The sequence below is a fragment of the Centruroides sculpturatus genome, unplaced genomic scaffold (genome assembly GCF_000671375.1).
Source record: "Centruroides sculpturatus isolate CEXI.00-Female unplaced genomic scaffold, Cexi_2.0 scaffold565, whole genome shotgun sequence".
Lineage (NCBI taxonomy): Eukaryota > Metazoa > Arthropoda > Arachnida > Scorpiones > Buthidae > Centruroides > Centruroides sculpturatus.
In genome coordinates, this window is record NW_019384722.1 from 72,986 (window position 1) to 93,200 (window position 20,215).

Genomic DNA, 20,215 nt, shown 5'->3' on the forward strand with positions numbered 1-20,215 from the left:
AGTTTTTTTTTGCTTCTACCACAGTTGTTCATCTACGGCAACTGACATCCAGTACTATATCATTGCTTCTACAGTTAGTTGACTTGCAGAAATTTCTGACTGTATTATATTTTCTTCTCATGTTGATTTGTATCAATTCCTTGCATAAATTTTTTGAGAACAGCTGTCTTTTGTCACATCTGTTTGCATTGTATGTATGATTCACCAATGTGTACAATACATATACATTGAGTGCTACAATGTCAAGAACATTGTAGAATACAACCATAGACCAACCTTTTGTTTGTCTTTTGCATGTATACTGCTTTTGCTGTTTGTCAATTCATCATAGTATCAACACCTTCTTTGGTTTAATTGTAAAATATTGTAATTTCAGATTTATTTTTCTTGTCCAGTTAAAAAATTGCATCTTGAAGCATTGTGCTTAGCAAAATTACTGATTTTTCTTTTTTATCTTTTTAGCTCACCATTGTGCATCTATTTCTGAACCATTTTCCAATAATTCCACTTTTGGATTTTCTTCTTGAATATTCTGGTTGTTCAAGTTGATCATCTTCATTATCATTGGATCCTTCTGCAATTCTATATCAATTGTTTCTATATATACTATATATATATAAAATCCCTTTTGATTTACAATTTTTCTATTATTTAACAACAGGTCACTAGGGGTCACAAACTTTTTGTTTCAGATGGATCAATCTGCGAGATTGGATCAATGTTTGTCATGTGATACAGATCACTTTTGTCATATGTTTTAGGTGACAGAAAGTATACAAGTAAGATCAAATCATATTTATTCTATGAATGAAATTGCTCACAAAATGGCAAAATGGGAGAGTACACACCATGCATTCTTGCCATAATCTCGCAAAATTGTCTCTTAATATTTACTTTTCCATCTCAGTTTATTGGATATTTTAATAACGATGTTTTTCTTACCATTTATAAAGTTTTATTTAATGATAAGTTTTAAATAATTTTCATTTCGACAGTTAAACGTATTTTTTTTTTCCTCTCAACTATAATCTTGGCATTACAGAGGTCGCCATCCTTAATCTTTTTTATCCTCCCACCCTCCACTCAGATTAGTTTGATCATGATTCAGTCGATCCTAGATGGCATTTGTATACAGATTGATCAGATTGCTATAGTTCATTTGTAAAGATGATTTGAACAATCAGAGTAATCTTGGATCAATTTGAAGTACATGCACCCCAGGAAAGGGAAAAAGTAGTAGCCCAAAAGCAGAGAGCAGTTGCCATGATTTGCCTAGTTTCTTTATAAAGATTCAATTTCAATTATAATATTATTTAATAATACAATAGCATAAAAAATTAATATAATTATAAATACCTATATTAATTATTCATAATATAAATTATAATTAAAATATAATATATATCAAAATTTCAGGTTATCAAAACACAATTTTTCATGATTTATATATGAGAAATTCATATCGATTGAACTTAGTTCTGTAGATAAAGCGTGTTCAGATTTTTTCATTAACTTATATTTTGTCTGGGTTTTAGAAATACAAAATCTAAACAAAATACTCAGATTCTAACGATAAACGTTAGAATCTGAGTATTTTAGTAATATTAAATGAAAATACTATTATTTAATTAATATTACTTTAATACGATTAATCGACGGTGTATAATGCATTTCCAATACTAGAAGGACTTCTCTACTAAATTAGTATTATATTTAAATTAATTTTATAACGAAAATGAATTATTTTTGTGGGAATGTGTTTACCTTAACCGAACGAATTGTACTCATGATTGCTCAACGTTTAGCTTCTGTTTTAATTACTTACAAATTCAAAAAATTTAATTATTTAGCTATAAACTCAACAATTACCAAATTATTTTTCTCCAGATATTTTCTTTACCTGAATTACTTTAGAGAAATCTTCTAAACTATGTGGAATGTCTCGTTTATAATCATATGTTTTAAGAGCCACTCCAATACCAGCACAGTTTATAGCAGCATCCAATTTACCAAATTTTTCTTCTGTGGTATTCAAGGCATTCTTCACATCTGTTTCTGATGTCACCTAATAAATTAAATTAATATAATCAATAAAAATTATAAGTGAAATTTAATCACCAACTGTTAATTAAAGAATACATTTGTTGGTGTAAAAACACAATTTGTTCCTAAATCTTTTGCAACATCATTTCCTTTTGAAGTTGGCAAATCACAAATAACTACTTTTGCTCCTTGTTTAACCAATCTCTCAGCAGTTGCTTTTCCGAGTCCAGAACCACCTCCCGTAATAAGAACCACAAGATTCTAGGATTAAAAAAATATGTATGAGATAAATGTAATTTTAAAAAATATATACATCAGAGAAAATCATTAAGAATTATTTTAAAATTTTATTGATTAAATGCAATTATAAACAAATGCAATAATTATTTCTAAAGATCTGAAAGTCTATTTTTTAAATTTTATAAATTGATTAAATTATAAATTTAAGTTTTATAGACTAGTAAAAAATGTTAACCTTTCTGCTAAATTACTGGTTTTTTTGGTATTATTTACTGTACTTGCATCCAGTTTTTTCAGTATAAGTTTTAGAAATTGTTTTTAACCGTAGCGTGCACAAGTATTTAAGTTTATAAATTTTCATAAGCTGGGCCTTCTAGCTCTAATGTAATTTCTATGCTAATGTTGCTTTTTTTAACCAAAAATTAAAGTAAATTTCTCTCAAATTTTTTATCATCAATTTCAGACAGTTTAATGAACAGAATACTGATTTTTGGTCACAATTTTGAATACATTACTGGTCTCAATTATATATTAGAACTTTTTAATTTGCATTTAAAGTTGATAGCTTTTGCAATTTATTATTTATTTTGCATGTTACAAAATTTTATTTATTTATTATAAATTTTGTTTATAAATTTTTCCATTTTCCTATCTTTGTTTGAAGGGCAAATGAAACATCTTTTCAGTTTTTTTTTGCTTCTACCACAGTTGTTCATCTACGGCAACTGACATCCAGTACTATATCATTGCTTCTACAGTTAGTTGACTTGCAGAAATTTCTGACTGTATTATATTTTCTTCTCATGTTGATTTGTATCAATTCCTTGCATAAATTTTTTGAGAACAGCTGTCTTTTGTCACATCTGTTTGCATTGTATGTATGATTCACCAATGTGTACAATACATATACATTGAGTGCTACAATGTCAAGAACATTGTAGAATACAACCATAGACCAACCTTTTGTTTGTCTTTTGCATGTATACTGCTTTTGCTGTTTGTCAATTCATCATAGTATCAACACCTTCTTTGGTTTAATTGTAAAATATTGTAATTTCAGATTTATTTTTCTTGTCCAGTTAAAAAATTGCATCTTGAAGCATTGTGCTTAGCAAAATTACTGATTTTTCTTTTTTATCTTTTTAGCTCACCATTGTGCATCTATTTCTGAACCATTTTCCAATAATTCCACTTTTGGATTTTCTTCTTGAATATTCTGGTTGTTCAAGTTGATCATCTTCATTATCATTGGATCCTTCTGCAATTCTATATCAATTGTTTCTATATATACTATATATATATAAAATCCCTTTTGATTTACAATTTTTCTATTATTTAACAACAGGTCACTAGGGGTCACAAACTTTTTGTTTCAGATGGATCAATCTGCGAGATTGGATCAATGTTTGTCATGTGATACAGATCACTTTTGTCATATGTTTTAGGTGACAGAAAGTATACAAGTAAGATCAAATCATATTTATTCTATGAATGAAATTGCTCACAAAATGGCAAAATGGGAGAGTACACACCATGCATTCTTGCCATAATCTCGCAAAATTGTCTCTTAATATTTACTTTTCCATCTCAGTTTATTGGATATTTTAATAACGATGTTTTTCTTACCATTTATAAAGTTTTATTTAATGATAAGTTTTAAATAATTTTCATTTCGACAGTTAAACGTATTTTTTTTTTCCTCTCAACTATAATCTTGGCATTACAGAGGTCGCCATCCTTAATCTTTTTTATCCTCCCACCCTCCACTCAGATTAGTTTGATCATGATTCAGTCGATCCTAGATGGCATTTGTATACAGATTGATCAGATTGCTATAGTTCATTTGTAAAGATGATTTGAACAATCAGAGTAATCTTGGATCAATTTGAAGTACATGCACCCCAGGAAAGGGAAAAAGTAGTAGCCCAAAAGCAGAGAGCAGTTGCCATGATTTGCCTAGTTTCTTTATAAAGATTCAATTTCAATTATAATATTATTTAATAATACAATAGCATAAAAAATTAATATAATTATAAATACCTATATTAATTATTCATAATATAAATTATAATTAAAATATAATATATATCAAAATTTCAGGTTATCAAAACACAATTTTTCATGATTTATATATGAGAAATTCATATCGATTGAACTTAGTTCTGTAGATAAAGCGTGTTCAGATTTTTTCATTAACTTATATTTTGTCTGGGTTTTAGAAATACAAAATCTAAACAAAATACTCAGATTCTAACGATAAACGTTAGAATCTGAGTATTTTAGTAATATTAAATGAAAATACTATTATTTAATTAATATTACTTTAATACGATTAATCGACGGTGTATAATGCATTTCCAATACTAGAAGGACTTCTCTACTAAATTAGTATTATATTTAAATTAATTTTATAACGAAAATGAATTATTTTTGTGGGAATGTGTTTACCTTAACCGAACGAATTGTACTCATGATTGCTCAACGTTTAGCTTCTGCACTATCACACAAGACTATGGGTACGTTCGTTAAGTCGAACGAGTTAAACGCGTTAGTAACGAATCGTTCGAAAAGTAGTAGTCTCGCTCAGTGCGCATGCTCTGCGGTGATGACGTTTCGAACGAAACTCTAACGAAGTTCACGAAGGAAAGAGTTAGTTCACTTCGTTAAGAAAATGGCGGCCGACGAAATCGATGTTTCTAAATCTACTCGAGTGTTTAAATTGTGAATTAAAAGATGAAATGATTGAAATAACTGTCCACCCGAAGAAATTTAAGAAAAATATTTCGGATAAGGCTGCACTAACAACATTCATATCTTCGATTTTAGAAACAGCCATTTAGTTATAAACGAATCGTTCGAAAAGTCTAACTAAATAAGAATAACGATGACGTCATTCTCGTTTAACTCGTTCGACTTTACGAACGTACCCTATCACACGTGAACGTGGTTGCTAAATCTTTTCGAGAAATTCCGCGAGATGGCGTTCGAAAATCTGACATTTTTGAGACAAATTCGCTAGATATTTAACTGCTTTCGTTTTTTTAGCCTTAGTATTATCATTGTATTGCTAATATGGAGTGGAGGATTTGAGATTGAAAACGACCCGCTCTGAGGGACCTCGTGTTCCCAGAATGGTAGGCTGTCACCTCAATCGCTCGGCCATTCGGTCGTCATAACTTGCTATTTGAATACTTTTGCTTTAGTGACATATTTACAAACGACGTACCAGCTTTGAATTTATTAAAACCTAAGTGGATATCACGTGCGGAGTCCGTCAGACTGTCGAAATGTCATTTCGTGACGTTTTACGCTCTTAAAGATTTAGCTCAAATTCCATATGAAATCAGAAAACTTACACAAAAGCATAATCGTCTAAAAGAAAAATATTATCTTTTCATTTTATTGTTTATCTAAAAATTATGTTTGTTGAGTTATGGCAATGCAACACTTGAGCGATCTGCCTAGGGAGATGCCTTCCGGGAGGTCTTTTTAAGGAAATCTGACTCCTATTTAGGCGTTACAGACGTGGAAAAACTCGGAAAACTCCACGTGGCCAGCCAGTACGAGCGATGCGCGAACCCACGTGTTCAGGGTACGAAGACCGCTTGGCATTTGCGGGCCCTAAAATTATGAAAATGATTCTACCTAATTTTAAAATAATTTTTATTACGTGTGGCCATGGCCGAGTATATCCACGCATACTGAAATTTAAAATAAATACAGTTGTCCCTTGATAATCCGACAGGTATGGGACCAAAGGTGTGTCAGATTACCGAAAATAATTACATATTTCGCATTGTTTTGCTAGCAGTAACTTACAATATTCTCTACTCCAACTGTTCGAACAGAACTGCTCACATAAAACACACGAAATGTGTGTCATCGAGTAAGAATTGGATGGGGAGATTCACATCGCGACATGCTTCTGTGCAAGCAGACACGTAACGGGGACGGGTACCTTGACGGGAGTTGCGTCGGACTACTGAGCATGTCGGATTAAAAAACGTCGGACTATAGAGGGACAACTGTACAGTAATAAATCCTTTACTTTCAAGTATGTAACGGGCACTTTTTTTAAACTCTTTCCGCCCTGTGGGCACTAAGAGGACCTCTTTTTTGCAAGCCCATTATGGGTTCGGCCAGGCCCACAATGGGGTAGCCGGATAGGGCCCGACATATCTGAACGGACCACCCCACGAAAAATTCCTGGGGTTTTTTCGACCCGTTCGGATTCGAGCCCTGGGTCTCCCAGAGCGGTTGACTGCCACCTTGACCGCTCGGCCATCCGGCCGCTAATGTCACGGGCACTGATCGACTAATGGTCCACAAGTGTCCGAGTGGATAAAACCGCTTTTCTTCTTTAATTAATACTGTAATTATTTTGAAATGCGTAAAGCCGTTTTTAAATGCAATTAGTATAAAGTTGAAACAGAGTTAGTTATGATTGATGTTGACAATTTTATAACAAGTATTAGAAGAGTTAAGTTATGTAAATGATTTTTTTATGATTCTGGATAGTAATAAATCTAAAGAAAAAAAAATTCTTAATTAAGCAAATTCATGCAAAGAGAATATACAACTTAAATTCGATTTCGAAACAGAAAATACAGAAAGTTGAATTACTCATACTTTACTACATAACTCAATCAGACAATTTCGTTTACACAAGATATAAAAAACATGTAACAGGTAAAAACAATTAATTATAAATCTTTTTACGCATTAACTACTAAGAAAACCGCATATAGAATAAAATTACGAAAGAATTATACTGTACTAGAATTACGTTTGAAAAAGACAGGATTCAAAAACTTATAAAACTAAGATATAATTATTTGCTATCCGTATAAATTGCTTTCAAAAATGAAAAATACGATATGATATTTATAGATATAATGTTCGGAAACAGAAAAACAAATAAAATAGTATGCATTCCAATATATTATTGATAGAAAAATGTTTCAAACGTGTGCTAAAGATTATGTTAGTTTAATTAATGAAAAATAAGTGAAGTACAGTCGACCCCCCTATAACGCGGGTTCATATAATGCAGATTCGTATATCGCGGTCAAAAAATTGCAACCGTATTCGTATAAAGACGCTAAAAAAGACTCGTAAAATGCGGTAAAACGTCATCGCCGACTCGTGTCACGACAGGATTGGTCGAATCTGGATCAATAGTGGACGAGCAGCCACACGCTACAGAGAGTTTAGGCGGATAAGTTGAGTTTACTATCGTCTGTACAGTATATAAATTAGGTACTGTAGGTCTAATACAGTACTGTAATTTTATACATTTCTTGTGAAAAAGACATTTCTTATTCAACGGCCATAAAAATTATTTCTATTAATGTCTCCAAAGTTCAACGAATTCTTCGCAGAAAAATAACTTATCAGAAAACGCGCCCGCCGTTTGGTGCGCTACTCCGCGACGAAAACAAGCTTAAGCAATGGCGTCGTCGAACAGTGCACACTCGGTAAGTAATCCTACAATTTTTTGTTTCTAGTATAGTTTATACGGATTATTCCCAAAAAATTATACGTGTTTTGGAAATGTTGAGTCAAATTAGTCTAGAATCGATTAACTTTATGGAAGAAAACTTTTTAAACAGCCGTAGTCCGCAACCTGCACACATGTCGGGCTGTAATTGGCTCATGTGTTTAAGGATTCCTACAACGCGAAATTCTTTTAAAGTGGACGTATCTACCGCGTTACAGGAGGGTTGACTGTACAGTAATATGTGTGAATATAAAAATATAAAAATATTTGTAAGGAAAACATTGATAACTTTCAGAAGGCAGGAGTTATATTTCATCAGTGTTAAATATCGGAAAAATATATATATAAGAAAGGAAAAGTAAAACTGAAAAAACAGTTAAAGAATACTTGGAGGCATTATATCGCTTCACCATAGTAGAAACAGGTAAAACACCTAAGTTAAAGAACAAGGAATTCTCTGCATTGCAGACAGACATCAAAAAAGCAAAGGGCTCGTCCGGGAATTGAACCCGGGACCTCTCGCACCCGAAGCGAGAATCATACCGCTAGACCAACGAGCCATCCGTTTTTAACGCAATTATTCGCGACTCACATATCGTGCGATTTCTTCTTATGCTTGTACTTAATTTACGAGTAATCGTTCGTCGATTTCTCAGCGACTCTCCTAATTTCATTCTAACACATTTAGTTAATGGCACACAAAAAACATTCGTATTTGCTAACATCATATTACGGCAAATCCATAAGGTCTGCCGTAGGGGACATTCTTCTCATTGCACACGTTTCACCGTTCCAGTAAATTATTTTCTATCTCGTCCCTCGCAGTTGAATCCTGCACACTCCAGGCCTCTTTATCGAATCGGTACTTTTCGCATTTTGTCATGCAGTTTCATGATTTTTACAGAACAGGATCACTCTATCACCTTGTAGCTGGTCGCGATGGACTTTGCCCACGCATCGCTTTCGTCTTATTTTACAGCAGCAAATCTGAATGGTCTGTCAGCTCAGCCTCACCTAGCACCAACTGTAAAACTTGCCGTTCGGACACACAGTTCTTCTCGGCTGGCTCGCAAAACAATGCACAAAAGTTTCAACAAAACAGTGTGTACATTCCTAACAATAACTCTATACTCTAGGAGAGTTTTAGATGTTGACAGAAATTTATTTCACTTTGTTACAAACAAGCAGAGAAAATTTCTCGTTTAAGCGAACTAGCATCTTTATTTCAGCTACTCGGCACCGACGACCACTCTCGCAAGCTTTACTACCGAAAGAAAAAAAAAACACGGTTTTGTTCAGTAACGCAGAATTCTTGTTAAGTCTAGTTATGCTGCGATGTTGAACTCGCTTCTAGCTACTGCTTGACTCCTCCCACCGCTATAATTCTAGCTAGTTCGGTCAGCTTCTTTTATCTATGCTAACATTTACTAGTAACTTCATTGTTTTTGTCTCGTCGTAAGATTTGCAAGATGGCTGCTCGTGTTAGACCAAACGTATCTTATTATAACTATCACAGTTATTCTCTCATTCTAAATCATTAACTAATTCTAAAATGACTTGTAAAATTGTAAAATTATCATACGTCGATATAACAGATTCCGAATATATTTTAACGAAAAATAACGATCCATTTCATTGATTACAATTAATAATTGCTCCATTAATTTCATCACGATCTGACGCAGCTTCCATCCGAATAATTGTATTGGTTACTTCATCTATTCCACCAGTTCGTTTGCGACAATTGTTGCCAGAGCCGGCCCTACCATAGGGCGAAAGGAGCAGCCGCTCCAGGCGCTAAGTCCTAGGGGGCGCCTCAGTGGTAAAGAAAATTAAAGGGTATAAATTTAGGGCAACCAAGGGCAGTGGCATAGCGAGGGGGTGTATCAAGCACCGGGCGCCACTCGCAGAGGGGCGCCCAAATGGTCTCCAAGACAAACTATATGTGTTTCTGGAGGGGGCGCCAATAAAGTGTCGTGCCTGAGCGCCAGTTATGTTCGCTACGCTACTGACCAAGGGGCGCCATAATAGGATCTCGCTCCATCCTAAAACTTGCCTCGGGCCGGCACTGATTGTTGCAATCATAATTTTAACTTCGTCCACCATTTTGCCCAGGTGTCTAACTAAGAATAATCGTTCGATGATGCTCGGAACATTCTTAGCTTCGTCCACTAAGCCACTCAGATTCTAACTTAGATGTTCCGCATTACTGAACACGGCCTAGGTCTTGGTGCGTTTAGTACGCCGATATACGCTGTCATAGAACATAGCGCTAATACCCCATAGCAGTAATTTAAAAACTTTTTTTTAAACAATATAAAATATTCTCGTGGAAATTAAAAACGAATGATTTTTATGTCATGAAAATCGACCAAAAATAAAGCTGCGATCAACTTTTTGGCTATGACTAAACTTTATATTTCTCTTTCTCTTTTAACTCTTTCCACCCTGTGGGCACTAAGAGGGCCTCTTTTTAGCAAGCTCATTATGAGTTCTTTGGTGACTTTATACTATTTCCACCCGGCAGCCTTATTGTGGGCTAGGCACACAATGAGGCTGCCGGGTGGTGAGGGACGGGCCTGACATATCCGGACGGACCTTCTTCGTCCTGGCCTATATCCCAGATTATTTGGGGTCAGCCCGGAATGTCAATTTACGCCACGTTGGTCTATCTCTAATTGTTTCTTCATCCACTCCACAGTCCAGCATATCCGTTTTTACACATTCAATCCACCTCTTCTTAGGTCTTCCTCTATCTCTATCTCCCTGTACTTTCAAAGTTAGTGCCTTTTTTGTTACATGTTCCTCATTCCTTTTCACCACATATCCAAACCATGTCAGTCTGTGGATTTTTATTTTTTCTGAGATAGATACTACCTTTAAACTTCCTCTGATGTAATCATTTCTAATTCTATCCATTCTTGTGACCCCACACATCCATCTCAGCATTCGTATCTCTGCCACGTGCAATCTCTTCTCTTCGGTGGCTGTCATAGGCCAGCACTCGCACCCATACATAAGCACGGGTCTGATGACAGTTTTATACAGGTAACCCCCGTATAACACGGTAGTTACGTTTCAAAAAATTGCCGTGTTATGCGAAACAAAGAACTAGTACGAAAAGGAAAGTTAGGTTCCAAAAATAAAAAAAACATGCTACTATATTTTCATAATTAAGATAAATATCTTTATTAAAATTTTTTTAAGTGATACATATTAATATAAACAACGTTTTCTTTGTCATCACTAAAAGCACTATTAACCGAGATTTTACTTTTTTTTTATTTTTTAATTTTTTATTTTTTTTGGCAAGTTATCGTTATCCTCTGAGCATTTTTCTGCATTATTTTCAGATTCATGCTTTACCTTTTGCAAAAAGTGTATGTAATTTTAGATTGCTTGCTTCTAGTTAAAAGATCTTTATAAATTTCCTTATATGGTGCTAAGCACTTATGGAATAACAGAAAAACATCGGGCAACACAGAAGCAGAAGCGTCGAGATCTGGCAAAATTGAAACAATTTTCGCGAAGGACCATGTGTATGGAGACAAGAATAGAAAATTTACACACTGAAGTACTAATAGTTCACGAAAATAATAACTTTCGTGAACTATTAGTACTTAAGTATGTAAAAATTTATTACATTTCATGTTGTAGGAGAATTTTACCCATTTCTCGAACCGTGTCAGAGTGAATCCGTGCTATAAAAGTACCGTGTTATACGGGGAATGGTACCAATTCTCGAACCGTGTTAGAGCGAATCCGTGCTATAGAAGTGCCGTGTTATACGGGGGTTACCTGTATATATTAGTCCTCTTATTTTAAATGGCATGCGTTTGTCACAAGTTATTCCTGTCACCTGTTTCCACTTTAACTGAATTGATCCTCCTAGTAACCTTTTTATCAATGTTGCCATCTTTCTGCAGCAGAGATCCCAGATAACGGAATTCAGTACTTTCTGGCAATGGTATTCCATTTAGTTTTAACGAACCAGTACCAGGGAGACCGTCAAAATTACAGAACATATACTCCGTCTTGGTTTGGCTGATTTTTAGTCCCTCATTTTCCAGCATGTGTTGCCATTCGTTTAGCCGTCTCTGTAGCTCTTCCCCGCCCTCATCAATGAGGACAATGTCATCTGCAAACAGCACACACCAGGGTATATCCTCTTGTACAGCAGATGTTATCGCATCCATAACTAATAGGAACAAGTACATGGGCGTAGCCAGAGTTTTGTTGTGGGGGGCCTAGTAGACAACCAAACCAAATTGAATTATTTCAAATTATTCATAACATTGGGCACAGTGGACCTTTTCTTTTTTATCAGTATTCAAAATTTTTAGCTTTAAGTTTTTTGTTGCTTCCAAATCGGCTTAACACTTTTTCGGCTGTGATTTTCTGGGGGGCACCAGGTTCACTGGGGAGGGCCGTGCCCACCCAGGCTCCCCCTCGCTGCGCCCATGAACAGGTATGGGCTGAGTGCTGATCACTGATGTAAGCCTACTCTTACTTCAAACATGTCCGTCAATCCAGACGAACATCCTCTGAAAAATTCCTGCGGATTTTTTCGACCCATCCGGCTTTAATCTTTGGTCCTTCAGAGCGGTAGGTTGCCACCTTAACCGCTCGGCCATCCGACCGTAAAAATATATTTCAACATTAAAGTAATCAAAATAGCAAAAAGATTGGACAGTTTAAAGTATTCTTTGACTTATAAAGTTTTCGAAGATTATGTAAAAATGTTTAGGGACATAGCCAATGACATTAATTTTCGTTTGTAAATTTAAAGAATTTCATTAAGATTTTTAATTATTACTTTATAAAACAGAGGACAAATAAAACGTAAACATTACATTATGTCATTACATATTCACTGTTTGGCACAATGTGATTCTGTGAATTATCGTTTTTATTTTCATTGTGAAGTAAGTTTCTTCCTAATCTTTCGAAATTATTGATTTACGATTCAAAACAATAACGCTCGTGTAAAGTTTTTCACAAATATGAATACATTATAAATATACATATAAGGAGTGATTACAAAAGAATTCCCCAACTTTTAACTTTTAAAGGCTATCTCCACAACCAAACAACTTATAGCGCAATTCCACAAATCATTTCTGAAGTTTCAGTTGTTTTATAGAGAGATGTCACTATGAGCGCACTTAATCACGCTACGAGTGTGTGTTTTCAGTTCGCTTCAAACAACAAAAGGCTTGTGTTATTGAGTTTGCTAAAACTGAATCGGTTATGACTGTTCAACATGAGTATCGTCATAAATATGAAATTAAACCTATCGATTCAAAATTTTTCAACTAAAACTGAATTTATTTGTTGCTTCGTAAGTTAGCAACTAGCATATCCTCTTAAAACTTGTAAGCCTGAAGTTCACTTTAAATGTAAGAGAATGTAAAAAGTTTCAAATTTCAATAAATAGAAGAAAAAAACCTGGCAGGGGTGGGATTCGAACCCACGCCTCCGAAGAGACTGGTGCCTAAAACCAGCGCCTTAGACCGCTCGGCCACCCTACCACACAATATTCGGTTTTATCGTAGCTTCTTATCTCGTAAGCTATGGTTTTATATAACACTAAATATAAATATAGAAGTGAACATAATATCTCATTAATTTTGTCGGTAACCTCGATTGATAATCAATATCACTATAAATCAAACTGTACTGACAATCTTAATTTAATTTAATTAACGTTATCGGATCGACTGAATATCGTGAAAATTTTGTTTAAATTATTTTATCATTAATTTTTCAATGCTATAATGCATATTCAGTATAATACATGTATGATTGTTAAACATGAAATATACAGATGCATGTATTGGTATAAGAATTAGTGTACTATTAGATCTTACCATTTCTCCATAAATAACCAGATTTTCGAAAATAAATATAATACTCATACTAGGCTACTAGATTACTATTACGATGTGGAAATAGTATAAAGTATGTCGTAGACTTTTATTTTGTAGGAAAGATTATTAAAGATATCAAATTAATTATGATTTGTAAGAAAATTAATTATTAATAGGATTATTAATTATTAATTATCAAAAAATTCGAGACGGACAAATAAAGCAATACTCAAACTGTAAAGTACTATTTTTAGTGTTTTGCTCTACAACGAAATTTTTCTTTCTTCTTCCCTTATCTTCTCGTTTTGACCGTTCTGGGGTGATGGGTAAGGAAACCTTCGTCCTAACTAAACATAAGCCCCAAACAAAAATATAATAAAAGCAAAATAAAAGTAAAATAAAAATAAAGCTCGGACTTAGTTCCTTACAAAACTATATGCTTGAATCATTACATTCTTCCTTGTAATTGCTTCCTTCAAGCAAATATGTAATATGAACTTTGTGTCATATGAAAATGACACTTTTATTTAAAACCATCGCATTATACTTTTTTAAATAATAGACCTTGACAAAATAACAAATAAATAAAAAATTATTAAATTTGTGTATATAGTTTTCTTAATGAAATGCAATAGAATGAATAATTTATATCATGTTTTTGGTGTTCTTGTAATTAATCCTGCTGTCCTATGTGAGCCTGCCTGATTGACTCGTACTGTACGCTGCATATGTATATATACAGTGTACGTTATATACGTATACATAGATACACACTCCAATTCCTTATATTTTTTAAAATCGATATGAAATATTTTTTCCATTTCATTTTTTCCAGTATTTTTTTGCCATTTGCGAATTTTATTAATTTTGATAATTATTTTTATATTTTTAATAAAATATAATCAAACTTGAATTAAACTTTTATTATTTAAGACTTGTAAAATATTTATAAAATATTTATTAAGAATAAACATGTAATTTTCTATTCATTATAATTCACAATAATTATAGCGTATAAATATGCTGGTTTATCCCGCCGTCGTATTATTAATTCTCGATTTTTATCATTTTCTTTTAAATAATAACAAAGAAGGGAATACGAAGCGCTAACGTCATTAATTACGCTTTTACTAAATATAATTTTATAAAAATAATTCTCGCCAAAAATAAACTTTTTCTCCAAATTATCAGAAGTAGTTTTACTTGTATTTATCTTATAGTTACTCTAATTATAATTATGTCTGAATAGGAGCCAGAGAAAAAGAAAAAACAGACATACACTTACAATTTTCAAGAAGACTAGCAAACCCTACCACGTGTTGTTGTGACTCAAAATGTATCTATTATAAATGTATAACACTTTCCCCGTGGGGGGGGGAATTCTTCGATAAATCTCTCAGTGTACATTTCCTTGACGCACCCTATTAAAACGCAATCAAAAATGCGAAAAACCACATCCGAAATAGTATAATAGATGCCAAGTTCTTCACAGTAAGCCTTAATCCTGTCCCTCTCCCCTGCAAGGAGAATATCAAAAAATCCCTTTGTAGTGTATATTCTGTTGATGTACCCTATTAAAACACAATCAAAAACGCAAAACCCACATCTAAAATAGTATAAATAGAAGCTGAGTACTTTAAGGTAAGCCTTAATCCTGTCCATATCCCCCCGGGGGAATTGACATGTGTATTATATAAAAACACATGCGTATTCAAATGCAGCATTGTGTCAAAACTTCAAAGGAATCGGTAGGAACAAACGAACATTACATTTTTATTTATATAGATAGATAGATGATGATCTGCTTTAGTTCATTTTCAAAGAAAAGCATAATGCCTCACAGAAAAGCAAACTTATGGCGTCATACTCATAGTGCCATCTGTTGACATAAAAGCCTTAACCTAGATTATATATTTTAATTTATATGAATGTTTAACGGAATAATATACAGCCTATGTCAACCCTGAGGTTCCATTCTAAATATTGGTGACAGAATTTTTGAAATCGGATGAGTAGTTTTGGAGATTACCTGCTGCAAACAAACTTACAAACATTACCTCTTTATAATATTAGTATAGATTGGGAAGAAAATTATTTNTTATCCGCTTTAGTAACACCAGTAATGGTTAAAGAAGTCGCTCCTGTTCTTGATATATTCCAATGACGTCTTTGGGATGTTCTCACATCGAGCACAACTGGTTCACCATTCAATAACCACTGAATAGAACTTCCTGGAGTATCAAGCGAACAAGGGATACTGAGTGTTTTCCCCAGTATCACTATTTTTTCAGGAGTTACTGTATATAGCAGACGGGGTAACATCAGGCCTTAAATAAATATAAAACTTTGTAAAAATAGTAATCACAATAAATTTTAAAATAAATTTTAATACAAAAATCATTACTATTTATTATAAATAAAATAGGAATATAATTATTATGATATATAACAATTTTACTGTATTGCTTTATGGCGATTTGTAGTTGTAAAATAGCCATTATTCTACTTTTTACAGCTGTAAAACAGGAGCTATATACATTTTAGAAATCGATAATGTATTGCTATTTCTTATCAGGAGAAAGAAAAGCTAACTAGTTTGTACATTCGAGTTTACAACTTCCACTAACTTTATCGACAGTATTATTTCCAGTCAATGTGTATCACAAATCTCAAATATGATGCCCTGGGAAAAGAAAACCTAGCAAAATTGGATTTTACCGACCGTAGTGATGATCAGATAGCATCCATGTTGCACACAAAGAGAAAGTCAATTGATTGACAGACGAGAAACGAATGCCCATAAGTTAGCCATAAATATCAAATATTGTATCGTTGAATTATTAATATAAAAATTCGGCTTAAATACGATAAAGCGCATTTTCTTCACGAAATGTCACCATCCGTGTCGTCTGTCTACATTTAGATTCCTCGACGTAAACAAACAGAAAAATGGCGGTTAATTTTAATGTAAAATCATCTCGTAAGAAATTTATTTATACCGATTATTGGTCAGTTCTAGAATTAGAGTTTTGTTCCAGAATTACAATTTTTAATTCTAGAACATAAAGTTCTAGAATTAGAAATTAAGAGATTGTAATTCTAGAACATAAAAGTTCTAGAATTAGAGAATTAAGGTTTTATATGATTAAAACAAAACAGAATACCCAAAACAGACTTGACAGGTGATAAATTTATTGTATGAGAAATGTTTTTGGATTTGGAGGTTCAAAATATTTCTCATTTCTCTACTTCGGTACATTTGTTTTTATTTTAAACTTGTTTGACTTTGAAAGTTTCAAATTGAAATATCAAACTTGTTATTGTTTACGAGTACAGATTTATTTATGTGGGGACCTTGGCACTCATAGCTCTGGAGGCCCCCTCCAGCAACTAACATTTGGCACTCGTAGCTTTGGAGGTTCCTTAGCAACTAACATTCCTGAAAATTCTACTATAGTTTACTACTATAATGTTTTCTACTTTAAATTCATATGCTAATTATAAATATATCTTGCTGTATTTTGTTTCCTGAATTTTTTCGTATTTCTTCCTTTTTTTTTATTTTCATGTTTATTATTTTCTTTTTGTAGAGTCTCCTGGACACATGTCCAGAATTCCTGCCCATAAATCTGGCTCTGATTGTTTAATTCTCTTGAAATTTTAGATCAGTGTTTCTCAACCTCTAACGAATTGTCGCCCCCTTCACTTTAAAATTCTGATGCCGAGAGCCAAGACTAACGCCAAATTCATACTGCATTGAATAGACTAGTGACTAGTATAATGTTATTTGTTTAATTATTGTATGATATAACAAATAAAATATCTAATTATTCTTACTATAATGCTTTACTATATTGCCAGAAAATTGTTTTTTGTCCCTCCAAAATATAAATTGTTACTAATCGCCCCCTCAACATGGAAAAAACACCCACATGGGGCAATATCGCTCTTGTTGAGAAACACTGTTTTAGATGAACAATGTGCTTTATTCTTTTCATTTTTGTGTTTTTGTTTTAAAAATATTTTACTAAATCAAGTTGTGTGTAATTCAAGAGGTATATAGAGAAATGGCATCTAGCTTCAGTTTCTCTCTAAATAAAGGGTATTAAAAATTAAGAAATAAGTCACTTAAGAAATAAGATTAAATTATTTTTAATTACATATTGACTAATTTATCATGCTGTTTTAAATAGTAAATTAGTTATAAAAATGATTAGTTATAAAAATAATGTGTAAATTTTCGACTATAAATTCGTATCTTCTATTATCAGGACTTATTATACTGGTTTTACAGATAATATTACAAAGATTAACAGAAAACAATTTTTATTTTATTTCATATACCTGTATATGAAATAAAGTATACAGGTATATGAAATAAAATAAAAATTGTTTTCTGTTAATCTTTGTAATATTATCTGTAAAACCAGTATAATAAGTCCTGATAATAGAAGATACGAATTTATAGTCGAAAATTTACATATTAATAAGAAAAAAGGACATTGAGGCAATTTAATTATAAAAATAATGTTTTGTTTTTATATCTTTCAGAAAATTATGTTACATTAGGTTCATTATTTATGTTTTTTTTTTTTTAAACCAGAGTACAGTGAAAAAATTTTAGAGACGAACTGTTAAAGACATAGATAGCTTAAATATATTTTTTCCTAAATATTCTGTGCTAAAATAGGTGCATCTTATATGCTATAAAATATAATAATAATTTTAATTTTGTTTATAAATATTTTTGTAGATTACTTTTGAAATGTGTTTCCTTTTTTTGTTCAATATTAAATTTAACAAAAGAAATTTTTAATATATTGACCTATAATATTTTCTAACAATTTAAACTTTTAAAATTGGTACTTTAAAAATTATGTTTAAATTCTTATATCATAATGAATGTGGAGAAGCTAGACCCTAAGAATCAGATGGCCATTTATCATATTTTGAGTAAGGGACTAAAATTTCTAATTACACCAGTGCTGGCAGGTTTGAAAATCATTATCAAAATACTAATTGCTGCTACTGTACCTTAACCAAGCAATTGCTAATAATTTTAGAAAGTTTTACTGAATTATTTTTAAATATCAAATTTGAAATTTTATTTGTTTATATATTATAGCGTATGATGTAAAATATATACAGAATTCTCAAAAATTAAGTAGACAAACTTTAGGTGTGATAGAGGAAATAATTGTAAATAATTTTGATCTCATAAACATGGAGTCAATTTTCATTAGTCTGATATACAAGAGATCAAAGTTAATCAAAAATAGGCTGCTTTCACAACTTTAGTGTTCTGTTGGAAAGCCAAACTTCTAATAACCCTATCTCCTTCATATGAATAATAAATGGTATTGCCCAAGTAATTGTAATTAGGCTATGCAATTGTGACAGTTTATTTTGGATAAAAACAGTGTTACTAGCATTTTGTTAATTATGAAACAGTTTGACAGGGCTGAGCTTACTAACAAGCATTTCTATTAGGACAGTATAACTTATGCTTATGAATACATGGGACATTATGCTTACAGTAACAGTAGTGTTTATAGGAATAGTAGAAAGGCATAGCAAATGTATTGTCAACAATTTCTTAACTGAAGGTGTACTCATCATTCTGTTTCTACTTCAATTCAGAGTCAATTGAAAGAAAATGGTTCATTCATAGGCAAAGTTAATGCTGGATACACCAGCCAATTTGTACATTACAACTTGAAGTATTGTAATGACTTGGAAATGATCTCTCTATTCATACCAGAGCAATTGTATTGTTATGGTACTAATATAGTAATATTGTTTATGAACTATTAATTAGTTGTAATATTATTAATAACCTCCATGTAAACTGAGGCATAATATGAAATATCATCCATGAAAATACTTCTTATTCTTTTATCAATATCACCATATACTCGTATGTATACAAATACTACTGTGAAGATTATTCTGCACAAATTGAATTTTTTATTTGTTTTTTGCCAAAGCAGATTGCATCTAGAATTCTTTTAAAATGTAATGTTTACTGATGAAACCTCTCTTCCAAAAAGGTGTACAATGCAAAATAAAAAGAAAAAAACAGTTTCATTTGGGACACATGACATTCCATGAGTAACACATCACTGTAAATATCAACAATATTTTTCAGTCATTGTGTATGCTGGCATTCTGTGATTTCCTGATCTGGCTCTATTTGTTATCTCCTTGGTTGTTTGCAACTACTTATGCTATTTTTCTTGAGGACATGTGGCCAGGATTGCTTGAAAATGTTTCTTTAGATTTGAGAACATAGTTTAAGCACATTGGTGTTCCAGCTTACTTTGAATAATTGGTTCATGAGCATCTTAACCACATTTTTAGATTTTGATGGATCAGAAGTGATAGGTTTGTAAATCCAGCTAAGGCTTCCAAATGCATCACCACTAGATTTTTCTGTGGAGTTATACGAAAACTCTAGTTTACATCAGGTTAGCTGCTTCTGACAAAATTTTTGTGTCAGTAGGAACAATTCAAGATCATTTGCCCACTTTTTGAATGTATACAAGAGTCTCTGTTAAATTGT

At 32.5% G+C, this 20,215-nt stretch overlaps 2 protein-coding genes, 2 non-coding genes and 1 pseudogene across 5 annotated transcripts in view; 1 reads left to right on the forward strand and 4 right to left on the reverse strand.

The window, feature by feature from the left end:
* LOC111628029 (3-hydroxyacyl-CoA dehydrogenase type-2-like) overlaps window positions 1-4,887 on the reverse strand; it is a 41,787-nt gene extending 36,900 nt beyond the window's left edge. Inside the window, exons 1-3 of the mRNA XM_023371748.1 lie at window positions 4,732-4,887; window positions 2,140-2,304; window positions 1,901-2,065 (exon numbers count right to left, since the gene is read on the reverse strand). Of these exons, the coding sequence (XP_023227516.1) occupies window positions 1,901-2,065; window positions 2,140-2,304; window positions 4,732-4,755 (354 nt within the window). The 5' untranslated portion in view covers window positions 4,756-4,887. The remainder of the gene's footprint in view (window positions 1-1,900; window positions 2,066-2,139; window positions 2,305-4,731) is intronic.
* Window positions 4,888-8,271: 3,384 nt separating this feature from the next.
* On the reverse strand, window positions 8,272-8,343 carry Trnap-cgg. Its single transcript has one exon. It is a non-coding gene; the product is annotated as a tRNA-Pro (tRNA).
* A 2,040-nt stretch (window positions 8,344-10,383) lies between these two features.
* On the reverse strand, window positions 10,384-11,979 carry LOC111628028 (annotated as a pseudogene).
* A 1,253-nt stretch (window positions 11,980-13,232) lies between these two features.
* Window positions 13,233-13,314, reverse strand: Trnal-uag. The gene has a single exon. It is a non-coding gene; the product is annotated as a tRNA-Leu (tRNA).
* A 3,297-nt stretch (window positions 13,315-16,611) lies between these two features.
* Window positions 16,612-20,215, forward strand: part of LOC111628032 (HMG box-containing protein 4-like) — a 35,894-nt gene continuing 32,290 nt past the window's right edge. Inside the window, exon 1 of one of the 2 annotated variants that reach the window (XM_023371752.1) lies at window positions 16,612-16,633. The gene's annotated coding sequence lies outside the window, so the exon portion shown is untranslated. Of the gene's footprint in view, window positions 16,634-17,350; window positions 17,756-20,215 lie in introns of those variants that run through there. The other variant, XM_023371753.1, reaches the window with a different exon arrangement.